General features: G+C 52.3%; 1 protein-coding gene across 13 annotated transcripts in view; it reads right to left on the bottom strand.

Annotated features, from left to right (window-relative positions):
• The window catches only part of NAV2 (neuron navigator 2), a 712,574-nt gene that overhangs the window by 12,084 nt on the left and 680,570 nt on the right, over positions 1–19,920 (bottom strand). For all 13 annotated transcript variants that reach the window (XM_082747350.1, XM_082747353.1, XM_082747358.1 and 10 more), the window contains 10 exons: positions 16,045–16,198; positions 14,195–14,357; positions 13,359–13,459; positions 11,154–11,249; positions 9,232–9,400; positions 5,410–5,645; positions 3,136–3,290; positions 2,848–2,919; positions 1,166–1,362; positions 194–312 (listed from right to left, as the gene is read on the bottom strand). In XM_082747350.1, the coding sequence (XP_082603476.1) occupies positions 194–312; positions 1,166–1,362; positions 2,848–2,919; positions 3,136–3,290; positions 5,410–5,645; positions 9,232–9,400; positions 11,154–11,249; positions 13,359–13,459; positions 14,195–14,357; positions 16,045–16,198 (1,462 nt within the window). The remainder of the gene's footprint in view (positions 1–193; positions 313–1,165; positions 1,363–2,847; positions 2,920–3,135; positions 3,291–5,409; positions 5,646–9,231; positions 9,401–11,153; positions 11,250–13,358; positions 13,460–14,194; positions 14,358–16,044; positions 16,199–19,920) is intronic.

Genomic DNA, 19,920 nt, shown 5'->3' with positions numbered 1-19,920 from the left:
GGGTCCCATATTAACAATGGCAGAGTCAGGATATGTCCTACACTGGGCCAGACGGAGGGCCTCCCCCGTGAGGGATGGTCACGCCACGTCTGTCGGGTGTCTAACGGAGGAGATACAGACAACTCCTCTGGTCACCAGAACAGTCCCCCACCACCCCCATTTTGAAGAGGCCTGTGGCAAGTGTGCTCCTCACCTGGAGTCCTTCTCGGACGGCTTCCAGGAGATAGGGGATAATCGAGTAGTTCCACAAGTCGGTGAACCACACCCTGGAGCCATCCACGTCGATGGGGCAGGATAGGAAGAGCCGCGGGCCTGGGGACCACAGGGAAAAATCAGTCAGAGCTGAAACAGGGGGTGGGGAAGGGGTTAAGAGAAGCCATGGTCTTAACAGACCCCACAGGAGGGACCCTGTGATTTTCTGAATGGCAGTGTAAGCACCGCCTCCCCGGGATTTCTCTCCCTACGAGAAAATCATCCGAGAGAGAGAGAGGAGAGGCTTTAAGGGGAGAGATGTTCACTGCAATGTGACGAACGCTGAACCCTGCCCGCTGGAACCAGAGGTGCGCCCAGCGTCAGAGAAGAGAATAGGTTACGTGAACGACGGTATGGCCACAGCTGATTACTCTGCAGCCCCCGAGGAAGGACTGTGAAAACGGAGCCTCAACACAGACGCTCCGGGGACAACGGGAAATAAAAAAGAAAAGAGCATCCTGTGTGCACGCTGTGTTTGCACCCACACAAAGCCTACATGTCCGGACAAGGACAGAACACCGAAGCTCAATTAACATTAGGTGAGGATGGTGGGATGATCTTTTTTTTCTCTGAACCCTAAGCTTCGGGAATGTTGATTGTGTTTTATTTTTAAAGTGGAGCCCATGTGGCCGGGTGCCCTGCCCTTGGGGGAGCCTGGCAGTGGGGGCTCATCAGGGAGTTGGCATTGGCGCAGGCCGGCTGCGAGCTCTAGTGGCTGTGCAAAGAGGGGGAAAGAGTCAGCACCGGATGCTGATGACTGGCAGCACGGGGTCTGCCCAGGCTGTGACCATCCCTCTGTCCCCTTCTCATCCGTGTGGACGGTGCGGCATCTGGCTGACTTGTGCCTGCCAAGTGCTGTCCCGGCCAGGGCCCCAGAAGCAGCGTCCGTTCCCCTGGCTGGCCTCCCACCTACCTATGGTGACGTCTGAGGAGCTGTGAGCCTCCAGGAAGCGGTTGAGGTGATGCCAGACCTTGGGAATCCAGTCGATGATTTTTACCAGCTCCACATTCCGCACTCGCCCACTGATCTCTGTTTCCATGAGCTTCCGCCTCAGGAACCGGCCTAGGAAGCCCTTCACCGGCTCCGTGTGGTTGGCACAAAGCACCCACCTGGAGGAGAGGAAGGTTTCTCCGTTACGAGGACAGGCCTCACTGCTCTGAACACTGCACACACATTAAATCCCAGTTCCCTCAGGGCAGCCCTGTGACAGAGCTGCGACAGCCATCCCCATTTCACAGATGGAAATGCTGAGGCACAGACAGGTTGCACAGCTTATCCAAGATCAAACTGCTGTTTAATATACAGAAGGGCTAAGATCAGAACCAGCATGGTCCAGCTCCAGAGTCTGAGCTCTAACCGCTGAGCCTGCTATGTCTCGTGCTGGAAGTCGGGCTGTGGGCTGGCCTCTGGGGCTGTGACAAAGACTAAGACGCAGTCCTTGTTCCCCAGAAGCACACAGTCTAGTGGAGGAAGTAGAAGAGCAGAGGGACGAGACCTGACAAAGCCCAGGGAAACAGCAAAGCCTCCCGGAGGAGCAGATGTCTGAGAGCAGGAGGGGCTGGGGAAGGGGGTGGAGACCAGGCTGCCACCTTCGTACAGGTGTGTGGGGTCTTTGAGGGAAAAGGCAGAGATTCAGTGGGACCAGTGTAATTCAGCGTTCAGACTTGACCTGCCCACCCACGGGGTCTGATTCCATGTTGGAGGTGATGGGGAGCCACTGAAGGACTTTAAGCATGATGGTTTTCTGGTCAGATCTGGATTCTGGAACGCTCCCTCAGCTGCCACTGGTGCAGCCGAGGGCCCGCAGGGCGCCAAGCTGCGGGCAGGCACAAGGGTTGCAGCGAAGGTGTGCCGGGAGCTGCGGTGGTGGGGAGGGAGGAGGAAGCACTGATGAGCCAGGACAGCCTGGCTGCAGAGGTGACCGTGATCTCAGGCCTAGGGGAATCAACATTTCGGATGACCACAGTTCAGGTCCACTTTCAATAGCTTTCCCTCAGAGACGCCTGCAGAACGGCCAGTGAAAATGAGCCAGGGGCCTAGCCCAGAGGGGCTTCCCAGCCACCTCGAAGGGCCCAGGCAGGAGAGGGGCAGCGGGGCAGTCAGGTGGGGCATAGGGTATCCAGCCACGCAAGGCAAGCCACATCACCATGTTGCATGACTGAGCTGGACAGTCCTTCCCACTTCCCGAATCCCAGCAGTGACAGCACCTTGGTAGAGGGCCAGGACCGTTGGAGTACAAAGCCCCACAGACCCAGCTCTGAGAGGACACTCAAAAGCAAGAGCTTCCACTTCTCAGGATCACTTGGGGCGGAGAGATGCATCACCAGGGACAGGCAGGGGGCAGGGGGGCAAGGCCAGAGCCATGTCCTTGACACGGCTACCCTGGGGGGGAGACTCAGGGAGACCCAGGCTCCCATCTCAGCTCTGCCGCTGACCGGCCAGGTGACCCCACGCGAAGCAATTCTCTCAGCCTCCCTGTCCCAATGTGCAAGATCAGTCTACCTCGTTGAGGCTATCATGGGAACGAGATGGGTTACACCCGGGCAAATGCTCAGCACGACGCCCGACACAGGCACCCGACAGCCGTGCCTCACCTGAAGTTGTGATGAAGCTGCAGATTGGGAGTAGAAGAGGTAGCCTGGTTCATGGTGCCGATTATGTAAGGGCTGCGGGGACGGGAAGGAAAAGAATGCTCGGTGAGTCAAAGGTGAGCCAGGGAAGGTGCTAGCGGAAGCCCACAGCGCCCGCCCGAGCAGGCAGATGGCTGCTTGCCTCCCCAACCCCGCCCGCGGACCCCGGGCTGCGGGGGCAGCGTGCCCATGCAGCACACATCCCGTAGCTACCATCCTCTGGGGACCATGGGGCCCGGAGCTGTCCTTTACCATTTCTGGTCCTTGCAGTTGAGCAGCCCGTTGAAGATCTCGCCCAGGGAGCTGACGTGGTGCAGGTTGTCCAGGATGATGACGAGGGGCATGTCCCCAGCGCTGTTCTCGCTGCCGCACTGGTCGGCAAGGTTGGACAGGTACTGGCGCAATTCCTGGGGAGGTTGGGGGAAGACTCAGCGGGGGAATGCTCCCCAATAAAGACGCACGTGCTCGAAGCCTTTACTGTGCCCAGGTTCACACAGGTGGAAAGGCCCCTGAGGAGGCTGTGGTGAGCCTGTGTTGAGGCACTGTGGGGTGCCCAGGCATGGTTGTGTTCCCTGCTCCTAACACTTCTCTGCAAGTGTTGCTGTTTTTCTTGATGTTGTTTATGATGCCAACCTTCCAGAACATTCCCAAGGGCGGGTGCCTTATACATGTCTGTACTCCCACAGCACCTGCCTGAGAGCCACTCACACAGAAGCCCCTGATGGACGGATACAGCAAAGGAGCGCTCCCCCCGCACGGCGAGTGCCATCATAAACAGACAGCCAGCGGCACAGGGGAGAGGGCCTACATGCCGAGGGGGCCCTGGATGGTTGGATGAAAGGGTAAGCTCTGGGCTGAACTGTGGAGAAGAGATAGGGGACTGGCTTGGGTTGGAACTAGGATGCATCCCAGCACGGCTGTGGTTAGGGATGTGGGTCAGAAGAGGAGGAAGAAGGATAATAGTGCAAAAGAGGAACAGCTGAAACGGCGGGCAGACGAGCGGCGAGGCACCAGAGTGCCTGGCTGCTAGTGTTACCATCTAACAATGGTGGCCAGGGACTTAGAGTCTCACACACAGAATCTCTGCAGCCCCACAGTCACCTTCTTGGGTGGGCACTGGGGTTCTCTCCGTCTTACCAATGAGGAGGCTAGGGCACATCGGAATCAGGGGCCTGGCTCCAGACTCGGGCCTGCCTCGCTGTGGGCTCCTCACCACACCATGGTCCCATGCACGAGCCCGGTAGCTCAGAGGGAGATGCTTCCCCTCCCTCCGACAAACACACACACAGGCCACCCTTTTAAGCCCAAGTGTGGCTTGCTAGCATCAGGAAAAGCCCCACTTTTTAAGTTACTAGTAATTTCTTCTTCCTTTAGCCCCTTTCCACCAGGGGTTCGTGGCCTCAGATACCTGACAAGGACAGCGTTTCCAGAGCCTTCCTTCCCCTACTCAGGCTTGTGGGGTATGGCTGGTAAGCTGCATTCTACCGAGGGTGCTGGTCAAGGGGAACGTGGGAGGGGGCTCAAATCTAGCCTGGGCTCGACCCCTAACCATGTGTCTGCGGGGAATACTTCTCTCATTGGTCCTGGGACAGGGTGCTTTTCCCTAAGTGGGCTCACACAGAGACTCTGGGCACTGGCACTCTGAAAACTTCTACTTCTACCCCGACATCAAAAATCACCCAGCAGACTGAATGGCGCAGATTACCGGCCTGCCAAACATACTGAAAGCCGTCATCTGGGAATGAGGTCCAGCAATCTGTATTTCGGACCATGCCAGGTGATTTGTAAGGCAGAAGAGTCATTTCGCAATTGCCTCTGACTCAGGGCCAACGTGAGCAAATCATCCAACACCTCCCACTGCATGAACAGCAAACAGGATTGAGAAAGCACTTCCTGGGACCAGGTCCAGACTTCCCCAGGGGTACCCATGAAGCAGGACTGAAGCCTGATGCCAGCTCTGGAGTCTAGGACTCTGACTTACACTCTAGTCCACCGTTCTGCACCATTAAGGGGTCCTAGGCACATGGCCACCCGCCTTGAACCTCAGGTCTTGCCTCTGTGACATGAGGAGCCACGACCTCCCCCTCAAGGGTACTAGCGTGAGGCAACCAGTTTGCTGGTCATGGGCAAGCGGTCAGTGATGGGAGCTGTTACTGTGCATGTCCTCACCGTTCCTCAAAAGGATGTTTCATCCGGAGAAACAAGAGCGCCAAGTAAGCACGTGACAAGTTCTCAGCAAACCAGAATGGATGCTTCTGGGGTGCTCCTAAAGGACTCCTAGTGCTGGGCGTCCCAGCCAGCTCAGAGTGGGCCAGTGAGAGGTGGGCCACCTCTCCTTACAGGTGGCACCCCTGGCTGCGCCTTCTGCTCCCCCATCCTGACGTCCTCCACAGGCTTCCGCAAGCCCGAGTGAGCCCACACAGGTGACCGTGCTTCCCCATCAGGGCAGGGGTGGCCTTGATGGCCCCAAAAGGGCCATTCGCTGCAGGCCGCGGCTGAGCGGAAGCCTCCACAGGACCTCCTCACCTTGCTGGACTTGTGGTCCACGTTGAAGGTGGCGATGACGCCGTCGGTCAGCTCCCGGCCCTCCCGCAGCACGAGGTACTCGGACAGCCGGTTGGCCAGGTAGGTCTTCCCGGTGCCGCTGGGGCCGGAGAGGATGATGCGCCGGTGCTCCACCAGCAGGGACACGTAGCGCTGCAGGATGGGCTTGGGGATCAGGGACTCGAACACCAGCGCGTCCAGGCTGTTCTCTGCGAGCCCTGCGTTGGAGAGGGACAGGAAGGGTCTGGAGTCCTGTATGACAGGTGGCTCTGCACGTGCCCCCGGGACTGCCGAGCTCTGTCCATGGCAGCCACTCCCCCGAGACCTCTGCCCATCCGGGTACACGGGAGGCAGGGCACAAGCAGCCACGGCCGTCTGTCTGCTCATAAGCACCGTCTGGCCCGACACCTGGTTTGGCCGACTCGCCCAGACTCAGCCTCCACTCCGGCACCCAGGCCCTGGGGCCCTGTCTGTCCTCTGCAGAATTGCAAAGACGCTGGGCTCTGCTTGCCTGTCTGGATTTACCGTGCTGCTGCTGTCTGCCCAGACCAGACTCGAGTCTCCCATGTCTGCCAAGACCCTGGAGTGGCCGGTCACCCTGTTCTCTCTTGTGCCCTAAGGCACTGCTGCCCACACTCAGATATGCCACAAAGAAGGCCACCCCTTCATCTTGAGAACGAAGAACTGCAGTTTGATTGGGGATGTGACGACGGGTAGGGGAAGCCGAGAGGCTACCCAGCAAGACCTCTGAGTCTCAACAATGTCAGAAGGAAATGTATCTTTCCCCTTTCCTAGGTGGGACCACTCCACCAGTCAGGGCTGTTGGTTTCTTTCTTTTTTTTTTTTTTTGGTAAAGATTTTATTTATTTATTTGAGAGAGTGAGTGAAAGAGAGCATGAGCAGAGGGGAAGAGCAGAGGGAGAACCAACCTGGGCCTCGGTCCCAGGACCCCCAGGATCATGACCTGAGCCAAAGGCACCTTCTTCACGGACTGAGTCATCCAGGTGCCCCAGGGCTGCTGGCTATTTATTTATTGGGAAAGCTTTCATTTGTAGTCAGAGAGAGAAAGAGAGCATGTGTGGGACCCCAAGACCCTGAGATCATGGCCTGAGTCAAAACCAAGTCAGATGCTTAACCTGGCTTTTTTAAAACAACTATTTTCTTGATATCATTCTCAAAAGAAGATCTATCCAAGGTCACTGTCTAAAACCTAAAACAGTTTTGTTAAAACTTACCTTAAGAAAACTAGTGTAAGTAGGTTAAAAAGTCAAATGAAAAGCATTTATTCTATTTTATTTTTTGTCAAAGATTTCATTTTTAAGTAATCTCTACAACACCAACTGTGGGGCTCAAACTTACACGCCTGAGATCAACTGAGCCAGTCAGGACCCCCATTTATTCTGTTTTATCATATAGTATCTTTCTTCTACAAAATTATTCACCGCAAACAGACCTCACAAATGCATTTATATGCTACTTTCCAATCCTCCCCCAACTTCTGAGAATAGCCCCTACATGCAGGAGACTATTCCAGAATGACCACGATGAAGGTTTCTAAATGACTTATCTTCTGGGTACAGGCCTAAGACTTCCCTGGTACCGAGCTCAGGGTACCCTACACTGGCTAGAACTCGATGCAAAGTGTGGAATGCAGGGTCTCTAGTCTAAACTTAATCATGAGACAGGAAAAAACCCACAGAAATCTCTCTCTACATACACGCTGATGCTCTTTTGGTCTTTCGCGCTAAAGCCCCCTGGAAGTGACTATTCTGCCCATGAACTCACTGCAGGGTGTGCCCAGCCACACCCCCACCCCCGGGACCACTGCAGTGGACCGTCTGCAGCCCACGATTTCAGCTCCAACTCTTGTATAGTTTATGGTGTCCTGAAGGCAGGGGTTAAAGCGCTGCTGGAAAACAGAAGTCAGGTGTTGCTTAAAAATAAACCTGAAGGGATCCCTCGAGATGTTGAACAACCTGGTGTGCTGACCACGGTAGATTGGGCTGGGATGGGGGCCGGGCACATTCCACCTTGGCAGACCATCTTGTCCCGGTTTCTACAGAGGGCTGGTCTCTGTGACAGATCACTCCTTTTACCCCTCAGTGACTGTAGCTGTCACCTCCAAGTCACCCACGCTCACCAGCACAGATGAAACGCAGTTCAAGCCCGTGACAGATAAGGCTTTCCCTGAGGGGGTTCTTGTAGAGCGGCACTGTTTTTGGTGTGCCTAGTACCCCATCCTCCTGCCCCTTCTAGTAGGACTCTTCTTGTGGGGAGCGCATTCCAGGGCCTTCAAGTGGGGCTGACCCAACACCTTCAGTACCCAAGGGCCCGGGCTGGGCTAAATCCTCTCTCAGGCCATGACCGGTTCAGTGATGGCTACTTGACTCAGGTGGGCTAGAATCACCTGCTGGAATTTTCTGTCCCACTTTTCCAAAAGGACATTCTCTTCCTTTTAGGTTCCTCAGCCAGAAGGATGAATTGGGGCTACCTGGGCCATTTCTACAGCTGTGCACAGAGCTCAGAAAATATGCCAAGCTGAGGCAGGACTGGCTCTCAGGGCACTGTCGGGATGCCTGGATCCGGCCGTGTTTGAAGCGCTCCCTGCCATTTTCCAGGTGCATTTGTTCCCGCTAAAGCTATCTTTAGCATCCAATGCCACACGCGTGCAGTTTTGCTCATCGACACGGTTAAGAAGGCTGTGTGTGAGGCTCGCATGGTAACACAGTACTCGTTCCTGGCAGAACAAGGTAAGAATTCATGCTCCTAAGGAATGGTGGGGCGCTTCTGAAATACCTTCCAACCAGGAAGCGAAGCTTACGTCAAACAACTCCCAAGATGCCCTGTTAAAACTATAGTCAAAAGCTGTGCCTTGGGGTGCCTGGGTGGCTCAGTTGGTTAAGCATCTGCCTTAGGCTCAGGTCATGATCCCAAGGGCCTGCGATTGAGCCCTGTGTCAGGCTCCCCACTCAGCAGACAGCCTGCTTCTCCCTCTCACTCTGTGCCTCTCCCCTGCTTGTGCATGCTCTCTCTCTCTCTCTGTCAAATAAATAAATAAATAAAATCTTAAAAAAAAGAAAAGAAAAAGCTGTGCCTTACATAGTAAGTATAGTGTTCATTAATCCATTCTTTGGTGGGGGTAAGGGGAAGTTCATAGACTACAGGGGAAAGGGGGGGTTTGCCGTCAAATATATTTGTGTCTTCCCGGTAGGAGTCCATGTATCCAAGGATGGTGTTAGTGCACCCGTACACTCCTGTCTTCCTGTCCCCTGAATACACAATGATGCAGTTTGCTAGACTCATTTGGCCAGGATTCTGCCCCCACAAGATCCTCTGTGGGCTGAGAATCCCTTGGCACGCACTTTGGCCTGGGGCCTAGCATCCCCGGGTGATAAGGCCGCCGGAGACGCCAGCAGGGCCGTGCATGGGTGAGAGCGGCTCCCACCTGTAGAACGGGACCATGTCCAAGGCCGGCTGGCAAGAGCAACCCACGGGTATCGGTGGAGCCCTGTTTCCGCAGGGCTATTAAGATGCCAACATCTCAGAGTCATAAGGCTTAATGGGACCTTTTGTTATATAATTTCAGCAATAAACTAAAACTATCTGCTTCCGGTGGTGGTGGAAAAAGCTAAGGGCTGTTGAACTTGCTTAGGTAAGAGCGACTGTGATTGCAGGGGTTAGAGAAGCCTGCCCAGCCCCCCACATGCGTGCAAAGCAAACGGGGGCCACGGTTTCCTACACCAAGTCACAAAACAAAAACCGCAATTCCCCAAAAACCCCGACCTCCGCCGTCGGCCGAATTACCTTTGACGGTCACAGAGATGGTCGTGTTCTCGCCGACCAGATAGCCACAGGGAAGCAGCTCGGGGGTCTCCGAGGTGTTGCTGCGCTTGATTTCCCCAATGCTGTAGCCCAGAACACTGTCTGAATTCAGCCCCAGCTGACTCACGGGGTCGACGTGGATGATGTATTCCTGGGAAGAATAAAGTCAAGACCCCATCAAAGATGTGGCTAGAAATCTGCCCGTGACTCATGTTTTCCTTGCGAGGGATTTCTGATCATCTTCTCTCTCAGTTGATGCCTGGGTTGAAACCGAGCTGTGGAACGAGAAGTGTCGGGGGGGAGGAGGGGAGGGGAGAACTTTCTATGGGGATGGCGTCCCGAGTACCACAGGCCTCTTTAAGTACGGATTTATTTGGTTAGTGACGTGGAGGGAGCCCTAACATAATCATGAACGTTTAGTCTGGGTGAACCAAGCAAGGAAACGTTAGGCTGCTTTTCTTCAATTCAGCTGAAATCCTGAAGACACCAGGGCCTGGGAATAGTGCTGGAAAACTCGTGAGAGAGAAATTCTGACAAGAACTCTCCACCAGTCCCTCCCCTTGGCTCAGAGCAAACACCACACGGATGATAAAAGGAGCAAACCCCAGGGCTGCAAGAAAAAAAAAAAAAAGCAGCTTTTGATCTTTAAACAGGAAAAACTGTGTTTAATTTGGAATGTACGCCCTCTGAGGTGAGTGACCAAAAGGTTTTAGGTCAGTGAACCTGGCCTGGAGGTCTGTGGGCGAGGAGGTAGCTGGATGGTGACCGACGTAGAATTATTAAGGACAGGTCTCACGACCTTTAATGGTCTCACTTCCCTCCCCGTGATGCCCACAGGCTCTTTTCAGCCTAAACTGCTGTCTTTTTAATCCGAGGATGGCCCAGCTCCCCATCAGCAGAGCTCAGTTTTGGGCTCCAGGCAGCAGGTCAGGTCTGCCTCAGCCATTTCCATCTCTTGCCCAGTCACATTACCATAGCCTGCCAAGATGGGCAATGATCTTTGGCTGGAGAATAGGGCTTCCTGCATGAGAAGCCACCTGAATCTAGAAGCTAGAAAGAGACTGGAGTGTACTAGTTAAGTCACGTTCTAAAGTCACACCAACTCAGCTGGGTCAACATGGCTGCATTCTAGCTCCATGACCTTGGGCAGGTGACCCGAGCCTTACCTTCCTCCTGTTTAAGTGGGAAAATAATAGGACCTTCCTCACAAGCCTGGAAATAAATCGGGGCTAATGCTAGCATGGTCTCTGGCACCAAAAATGCAGGCTACCGATATTACTCAACACTTAAGATTGCTGACTCCCTTGAGGACAGTAGAAAAAAAAAATGTCCAAGAAGCTTCTCCCAAACCACCTTCTGTTTGAGGTTCACCTCAGGTGAAACATCTGGTTATTCCAGTGATGTGACTAGAACAAATATAGAAATACCAGTCTCTTTGACTCTGGCCATCGATCAGATGTTAATGTCACATAAAGCAAAAATCATTCACAGACTCTGAAGCGTTGGCTGGGATGCTGGGCAAGTCGGATCCAGTCCCCGGGAAATGAAGAATGGAAATGGCCCTGGCCACAGGGCACTCAATCCAAAGTATATTCTAAGTCAGTTCAATATTCAACTAGCAGTTCACCACGCGAGGCTCAGACAATTGCCTGAGGCCAGGGAAACGGCTCTCACAGGCTGGTCAACCACCGCCAAGGGTAGCCAGGAGCAGGCTTGACCAGTCACCAGCCAGTACTCACTATCCTCCTGTTACTAGAAGTGCCCAGAGACTAGCCCCAGCAACACAAGGATGGGGGCAGACCCAGGCAGTGGCCATGTTCCGGACACAAACCACCCCTTCCCTCCCTGAACCCGGGCCCCCACGCTTCAGGCAGACAGCCGTAGCCATCCTCTTAGACACTTACTTTGAACAGTCGTCTAACCACCCCATCGAGCACATCCCACTTCGTCTTGCCACTAACTCCAATGCAGCCAATAAGAAAGAGGTGTGGTCTGGAATCCTAAGGGTAAGGAAATGTATGCAGGTGAAAAACAGGCCGATCTTTTCTGACACAATTTAGTAAGGACTCAGATTGCCTTAGAGCGCCACCAATGGTTTGAGAGGGGAATAAAAGTCCCATTTGTTATAACGCCAGACACACCGTAGATGGAAAACAGTCATCTTAAAAACTTGCCCTGCTCTCTTGCAGAAACAGTACTCCGTGGGTCAGGAAGAGAGGATCTCCTCTCTGGAATCGAGAACCTTCTGAAGGTGTGCCGTGTATAGTGCAGAGATCACGTCCCTGGCCTGGAATGCTCTCCCTTCTCCTATCTGCCATCTCTCCCTTTCCAAACCTTGCTTGCAAACTCACCTCTTCCAGGAAGCCTTCAATGATTAACCCATCAGGCTCAGAGCTCACATTGCTTCACTGGTTCTGTACCGAACTGATACAGGAACATATTCTGTAGTTATTTACTTTTAGGTATTCATGTCTTATTTGTAAATCAAGTTTACCTCCTTGTTAGATCTTAAACTCCTTCAGGATAGAATAGGTTCGATTCTTTTCTTCTTTTATAAAGTTTATTGCTTTACTGCTAATTAAAAGTTAAAACATACTCAATTCAGAAGACAAGGAAAACTCTGGGAAGTTGACACACAAAAAATACTTTTTCTATGTCTTTTGAATTTTGCCCACAGGGCTCTCTGCACAGGGTAGGGCTCACGAATCACAATGATTCAAGAAAAATTAATAGAATATTCCATTTTGTTGCATTTTAAAAATCTTAGCTCTGACAGGCTCATAGGGATAGAGAATTAGGAGAGGGCCGGCAAGGGGTGGGGTGTATGTGGCAGTTAAGCAAAGTCAGCAGAGAAAAGAACACCAGCCTTACGGTGGGATGATCTGGCCTTACTAGTCACCCTGTGACCTGAAGTAAATGACGCCTGGGTGACAAGTTTCTCAGCTGTAAAACGGAGGGGACGCCGTGCAGCTGACCCGCGTCACCTGGACCCTGCAGGGATCCAGAACAATACAATTTCTCAAGGGACTCAAGCTTCTGTGAAATGTAGACTCGACCTCTTCCTCTTGGGGATCGCTGGATTAAGGCCCATCCCCAGGTGTCCCCTGCATTTTTTATAAGAACGCTCTAAGCATGAATTTTCCCCCTTGACAGTCCTATCCTGCCGTGACTTAAGCTCTGAAAACGGACCTCTTCAGATTTATTTTTATATATAAAAATATACGTATTTTTAGGTTCGGTGAGGAGAAAAGTCACTGGCAGCTCCAAACTCTGGGCCTTCCCCCTTCTACAAGACCGGAGGGCCAGCCACACTGTAGAATCCTCTGGCAAAGAGGGTCTGGCCATAGACGGCTCTGCTGCGGTGGGCACAGCAGGCTCCCAGGCAGTCAGTCCTCCACGACAAACAGCATGTCGGCAAGGATGCCAAGAAACAACAAACAAACAGCTGAAGAGGACTTGAAATAACCGCTCGTGAAATCTTTCTTGCTTCTCTGAGAGAGGGTCATTTCAGTGTCGTGTGGACTGAATCAATGACGAAAAGTCAACTCTGCCAACCCCCACCCCTACTCCCCAAATTGTCCCTAGTGTGGGTGTGGCCTCCTCAGGCTCTGGAAGAGAACTAAAACTACTCAGAAAACTCAAGATTCCTCAGCCCGGGGAGTCAGGCCGCTCCACCGGCTTCACGTCAGCCACCGCGGTGTCCCACCTTGTCTGCAGGCTCTGAACCCTGGACAAGACTGGTGCATTGGGTCGGCTTGCCTCTGTGCCTTCCGTGCTAACTGTGCTTAGCTGCCTTCTTTCGGGACACATTAAAGTCAGAAAAGCCGTTTCCGACGGACGTTAGTGTTTCATTAGTTTTGTGCGAGTGCAAGAGGGGACGATTTTTAGTATTATTAGACTTTCCAAACACGAGAGGGAGGGAGGGGCCGTTTGCTCACATTAATTGTGTCAAAATGCTGCCGGGGATTGTGGTTAGTTAAGGAAAGTGTTAGTAGGACCTCCGAATCACCTTGGGCGTGGAGGTGATGCGGTCTGAGGATGCCATCACTAAGCTAGGTAGTTCTACCTGGAGAAGGGACAAGCAGAGCGGGGAAAGGGATCCAACTAACCTCCTTCCACTTCATTTCCTCCTGAAAGCTGACAACTATCTTAACATGCCTGCCTCCTTCCTTCCGAGCCGAGCATTCACCAGTGTCATCCAGCAACATGTCTGCGAATGGAAAACATCAACAGCCTTAGGCACATGGGGACAGCAAAGCCGGCCTCCTGACACCCCCGCTGCTCGTTGGCACCGCAGCAGGACAAACCAGGTGTCGGGGTGCAGGGACGTGGGGTGGGGTAGGGGAAGGGGAGAGGGCAGAATGGAGAATGCAACCACAGAAACCAATGGTGGACCAACCAAAGAACCAGCAGGCTCACGATGGGCCTTGCCAAACGGAAGTGCGAGGCAGGGGCTCAACCAAAATGAGAGCAACGTAGCATTATGGATAGGAAATCAAAGCATCAGCCTCCATATGCTTACAAAGAAAACCTAGCTCGTGTAGCTCATGATGGTGCTGGCCGGGAATCCATCCTGAAGGCAGGAATACCACAGACCAAGCCATTGCCCCAGCTGTGACCAGCTACTGTGGGGTTTTTATGCAGCATTCAGCTTGTGGGTCAGCCTCTTAAAATGGATCAAACGGAACTCAGCATGGCGGACAAGAGGATCCAAACTCATGGCTTGGAGACCTGGGGGCACTGGAGCAAAGCATGACAGCAGTCTAACGGCTGAGCTCATGTCGGTAGCAGACGCAAACCCACACACACACACACACCCCAAGTGCACACATGCCTGTTGCCTCTCCATTTCATCTGTTCATCTGCTTATCTCGGGGCTCTTACTTGGAGACTGGAGTGCCAGCTGCAGGCCCTGACCTGCCCCCGGCCCCGGGATGCCACTCACCCAGGCTGGTTGACTCCGTGAGGTTCAAGCTGTGCTGGGAGAGGCCCATGGACTGCCTAGGGGAGGCCGAGAGGGACACCTGGGAGGGTGCCCGGCTGCAGCCACTGCCTTGAGACTCGGACTTCAGGCGGTCGTTCTCAGCTTTCAGCTTCTCTATTTCACTCTGCAAAGAGTAAGGGAGGGGTTCGCTTACTAGGTGGATGGAACACAAACAAGCATCTTCTGGAGCAGGAACTGGAAAGTCCCTTGCAGGGATCAGGTGGGAATCCCAGCTGAGGCCCAGCCAGTCACACCATTGGAGAGGTCCGGCCGCACTGGCTGCTCTTGGGTATACATAAGACCTGTCTGGCGAGGCAAGGGCCACCCTTGTGGAGAGCTGGCCTTTGGAAAGAATCAGAAATGCTTCCCAGAGTCTGTGGAGTCTTTTTTTTTTTTAAAAGATTTTATTTATTTATTTGACACACACAGACAGAGATCACAAGTAGGCAAAGAGGCAGGGAGAGAGAGAGAGGAGGGAGGCAGGCTCCCTGCTGAGCAGAGAGACCGATGTGGGGCTCGATCCCAGGACCCTGAGATCATGACCTGAGCTGAAGGCAGAGGCTTCAACCCACTGCGCCATCCAGGCGTCCCTGCTGTCTGAGTCTTAACTGAGAGTCTTACAATACAAGAGGTTTGTGAGACTCTGGGCTTGGCGAACTTCTTTTCTGTAGGGCTCAGAGCCTTTAGGAGCTGCTCTGCATGGTGGGGCTCGGAGGTGGCAGAGTGTGCAGCAGTCCTGAACACAGCTAAGCCAGGAGTTCTCCATTCACAGAGCCTCTCATGGAACGAGTGTCCCATGGAACCTCCTTTGGGAAACGCTGGTTCTCCAGTGAGGCCCCATGTGGCAGAGCCCATAGGGCTCTTTTGTCTCTACACGTGTGTAGGGAAAACCTACCACGTGCACAGCACTGGAGCTACATCCAGAGAAAGAGACACAGAGAAAGAGTAGCCAGAAGACCCAAAAGCCTTCTAGTCTGAGGGGGAAGGGAGGAGGGGCTCTAAGAACACATTTGAAGGAATCCAGATGAGGGCACTAACTCTTGCAGATGCAGGACCCGGAAAAGCTATGGAGAGAGGGAGGCTAATCCTTGAGGGACGTGTCTGGTCTGGCCGTGCACAAGGCTCTCCCCACAGAGGGAACACTGGGACTAGGATAGAGAAACCTCTGGTGCAGGCAAAGGTTGCAGTCAGGGGCTCTCTCTGGCTGATGAGTCTGGAAACTGGAATTGCGAGTGGGTGGGTGGCAGATTCTGGGTACAAAGGATCCCATAGCAATCTCTAAGACCAGAGGAAGGAGACGGCCGCAAGCAAGACAGGACGGCAGAGCTGCTGGAAGGCACACAAGACAGGGACGCACAGTTTCACCATTACTCTGAAAAGAGTCAACTTTGAGGGCAGTGGGTGGCTCAGTGGGTTAAAGCTTCTGCCTTCGGCTCAGGTCATGATCTCAGGGTCCTGGGATCGAGCTCTGCAATGGGCTCTCTGCTCAGCACAGAGCCTGCTTCCCCCTCTCTCTCTGCCTGCCTCTCTGCCTACTTAGGATCTCTGTCTGTCAAATATAAATAAATAAATAAATAAATAAATAAATAAATAAATAAATAAAAGACTCAACTTTGAGCAATCCCAGGAAAGGCATGAGAAGAGGAGCCTTGCTACTTTGGAAAAGAAAGAAAAAAGATAAGAGTGGAGAAACAGGTTTGAAAGGCAGAGGGCTGCCACCTTTGGCAGCGCTGGGGGGTGTGGCAGAGAGCAGCCCCCTCACCACTCCTTCCCAGACAGCCTGGGGTTTGGGCCCCCGCTCCGGGGCTCACCTGCATCCTGTTCATGGCCTCCCGGAGCTGGTCGAGCTGGTGTGCGGAGCTGAGGGCTTCTAGGCGGATGTCCGTCAGCTTCATCTCCTTGTCTCTCAGCTCATTTCGGAGCTGCATGACCGTCTCGGCTTCACTATCGATGCACTCTGAAATGCTAGGGAAGGAGAGGTGTTACTGATGGGAGCAGCTCTGGGTTCAGCTCCTTTGAGTCCTCCACTGACCACTGGTCCCTGTCCGTCAGCAGGTTTGTTCGGCAGTCACCCCATCTGACCAGCCAGCAGGGATTCCCAGAGGCCATGATACCAAAGCCTGAAATTTACAGACTGACTTGCTTCTCTGTGCTCTTTCTTGGCAGAGGTCAGTCTATTAGGATGGCTTGGGTTGCCTTTCAGCAAAATTCCAATAATCTGGGATAAACAGCAGCGGGCAAAAGGGAGTAGTAACCCTCGGGGTTTGAAACCGGCCCTCCATCCCAATGTGTACACAGCTGGGGCCCTATAATGACTTTGCATGGCCCTTGAGATATAAATTCACTCAGAGAAGAAGGGTCAACTGTCTGTTTTAAAGATCAGACACTCTAAGTTCAGACACCTGGGGGGTGACTTTTATTTGCTCAAAAGTGAAAATAACGGAAAGACTCCAGTAGAAGGTGTTAATCTACTCTGGGTCGCATTCTAAAACTCAATCTTTGGGGCACCTGGGTGGCTCTGTGTGTTAAGCCTCTGCCTTCAGCTCAGGTCATGATCTCAGGGTCCTGGGATCGAGCCCCGCATCGGGCTCTCAGCTTGGCGGGGAACCTGCCTCCCCCTCTCTCTCTGCCGGCCTCTCTGCCTACTTGTGACCTCTGTCAAATAAATAAATAAAATCTTTAAAAAGAAAAAAAAAAAACCCTCAATCTTTTAAGTGTCTTAAGAGTAACACTTTTTCCTTCCCTCACCTGCCCACACTGCTTCCTAAGCTCATCCCAAGGAAGAGAAACCTCTCAGATCATCAGAGAGCAGACAGGAAGATACGACACAGCAGTCCCAGTTTTATATGAAAACTGAACAATAGTGTGAGGTTCGATGTCCTTCCAGCTGCATGCCAGATCGGGGGATCCCGGGACCCCGTGGAGTCCCTCTGTCTTAAGGGGTGGTCCTCCTAAGCTTAGGTTTGCTGTTCAGATACCAGGCAAGCAGCACTAAATGGAAGATCACAAAAGTCATAATGAATGGCCATGCTAGGAAAGGGGACCCTCAAAAAAAAAAAAAGTCTGTTGATTTCAAAGTTCATTGGATCTGGGGTTAGGGGTGATCCAGAATAAGCAGCTTTGACATTTCTTGGACTGAAGATAGGAAAAAAGGGGGAAAAAAACAAAACAAAACAAAACAAACAAAAACCAACAACCACATTCATAAAGTTACAAAGCTGAAGCTGATGATCTCCGAAGGACATGGTGAGCGTGTGGTCTCTGCAGAAGTAATTGTGGAGCCCACTCTCCAAGACCAAGTCCTGGATTTGAGGCCAAAAAAAGCCTGACCTGTAAAACTGGTTGAGGGTGTGGAAACGTTCATTGCCAGAGGGAAACCATTTATAATGGTTAAAAGAGATGTAATGTATTTGGGGAGCAGAAAGGACTAGAAGAAAAGTTTAACACCTGCATGGCCAAATCTTTTTATTGTTATTTTCTCAACCTGCATTGAAGGGTTTTCATTTGAGAGATGGTAAGAGAGGAAAACTATCTCTGATTTTTAAAAGTGGTTAGTGGTCGGATAAAAATATATGTTTGTAAAAAATAAAAAATTAAAAAAAAAATGTGGTTAGTGGTCAAGGAAGTTTCTCAGCTTCAAAATCTTCTAAAACCTCTAATAAACACCAGAAAATGTTATGATTATTCCCACTCCATGCCTATGAGAAACTAAGGTGAACAGATCTGGGATAAGAGGCTAGAACATGACTTCAGATCTTTCTCTCCCCACCCCCCCGCCACCTCTGTGCTTTGACTAGACGATGGTTTATAAGGTTTGACTATATAGTCACACCTTTTCTGGTTTGCCAAGGTTTGCAGCGGGAACTTGCAAACACTGGTTTCTTCTTGAGAGAGGAGTATGGTTTCCTGGTTTAAATGGAGTGTGAAGTCTGAAGAAAATTCCATCATGACACTCCACTCTGCTAAACTGTGCCCCGCACAGACCTTGCAGGCTCTAATTCAGTGCAGGGAGTAGTTGGCTTTGATTCACACCGTCAATCTGGTGTGTCTGGCCCTCTGGGGCAAGCGTTTTGCCCCAATCCCCTCCACATGGTCTGTGCCTTTCCCCAAGAAAGCTTTTGCAGCAAGAGAGATAAGACTTCTTCAGCACCCACTTTGTGGAATAGAACACACGGGCTACTTTGCAAAACCTGGCCAATGACTTGGCAAAGAGAAGCAAACTAAGATCAAGTTTGTATTGAGAATAAGTGCGCCGAGAGTACTGTGCTCCCCGAAAATAGCCCAGTTCTCAGAAACACACAGCTGCAAGGTGACATGGGAGGGATGTCCTACTCAACACAGAGAGGATGTTCAAAATTAAAGTTCAAAACTTTAATTTTCTAACAATCTCTCTACCCAACGTAGGGCTCTAAGCCATAACCCCAAGATCAAGAGCCTGGCAGAATCCACTGCCTGAGCCAGCCAGGTGCCCCGAAAACTAAGTTCTTCTGCAACAGTCCCAGCTAAGTTTTAATCTCTAACCCTAGCGCCCAGGTTCCTTCCACGGTAGCCTTCTGTTACGTCTCTGAAGATTTGGTTGCACTCAACAGGTTACTCCCTGCATGGCTGCTGGCTGCTCCAGGACCAGGGTTCTCTGCATCATTTCCAGTGCCTAATCACACTGACCAGTATGTAATAGGTGCTCAGGCAAATGCTTACTGAATACACGAACAACTGTGCCAGCTAGCCGAAGAGTATCAGTTTGCTCCATCCACTACTAACTCCATGGAGATGTATTACAATTATCCCCTTTCAAACAGGGGGAGGGTGAGTCCTGGAGAGATTACCGTGCCCGTGGGAAAAAAAAAATCAGGGTAACAGAATCAGGATAGAATCTGGTGCGTCTGCTTAAGTCTAGAGACCATGCTCCCGAACTGTATCCAGCAGGCACGCAGTACATGCTCATCCACGTCATGGACCACTTACTGAAGCAACCTGATGTCGACTTTTTCCTACTCAGTCCCTACCATGTTACTCCCCTATTTCCGCTGTCCCGGCCAGATGCAGGGCTGGTGGCATACCTAATTTTAAATGCCTCAAGTGTGGGAAACACTGTCTTCCCACACCACCATTCCTTTCGCCCACAGGGTAGGCACTTTTCTGGGCCCCCGACTCCTCTGCCTTGGGTTTCTTCTTTGAACTTCCTCTCACTTCTAGATTTGCACATTCTTACAAACCCTTCAAGGTTGGAAAGAAGCATTTGCTTTCTGCCCACCCGCTGGAAAACCAGACCAAAAACAAACATCTCCAGTGTGCATGGATGCTGTGGAATGCTGGAGAAGGGGAGCAGACCAGAGTCTGCCCCGCCCAGTCCCTAAGGGGAGAGCGGGTTTGGAGGCAGCGTTTCTCGGGATGGCTGCCGGGAAGGCTGCTCGGCCAAATGCGTCACCCACTCTCCCTCATCCTCCCCGACTGCCTGGCAGCACGTGGTCCAGCGACCGCCTCCCTCCCAGCAGTTTCTTTTCTCTGCTTCCAGTTTTCTTCCCACCTCTCCCCGTCTCACTGGCTGCTCTCCTTGCGCACCCTGTGGTCAGAGCACCCCGAGCTCAGTCCTTGGCCCTCTGGCTCCTCTCTATCTTTATCTAGCCCTGTGGAGAATCCTCCAGGTTCTCAGCTTTCAGGACCACCTATGAGCCCACGTCTCCCAG

This window comes from Mustela nivalis, assembly GCF_964662115.1.
Source record: "Mustela nivalis genome assembly, chromosome: 9".
Classification (NCBI taxonomy): Eukaryota; Metazoa; Chordata; class Mammalia; order Carnivora; family Mustelidae; genus Mustela; species Mustela nivalis.
Note: the sequence above shows the minus strand (reverse complement) of the source record. Positions and strands in the feature narration are given on the sequence as shown.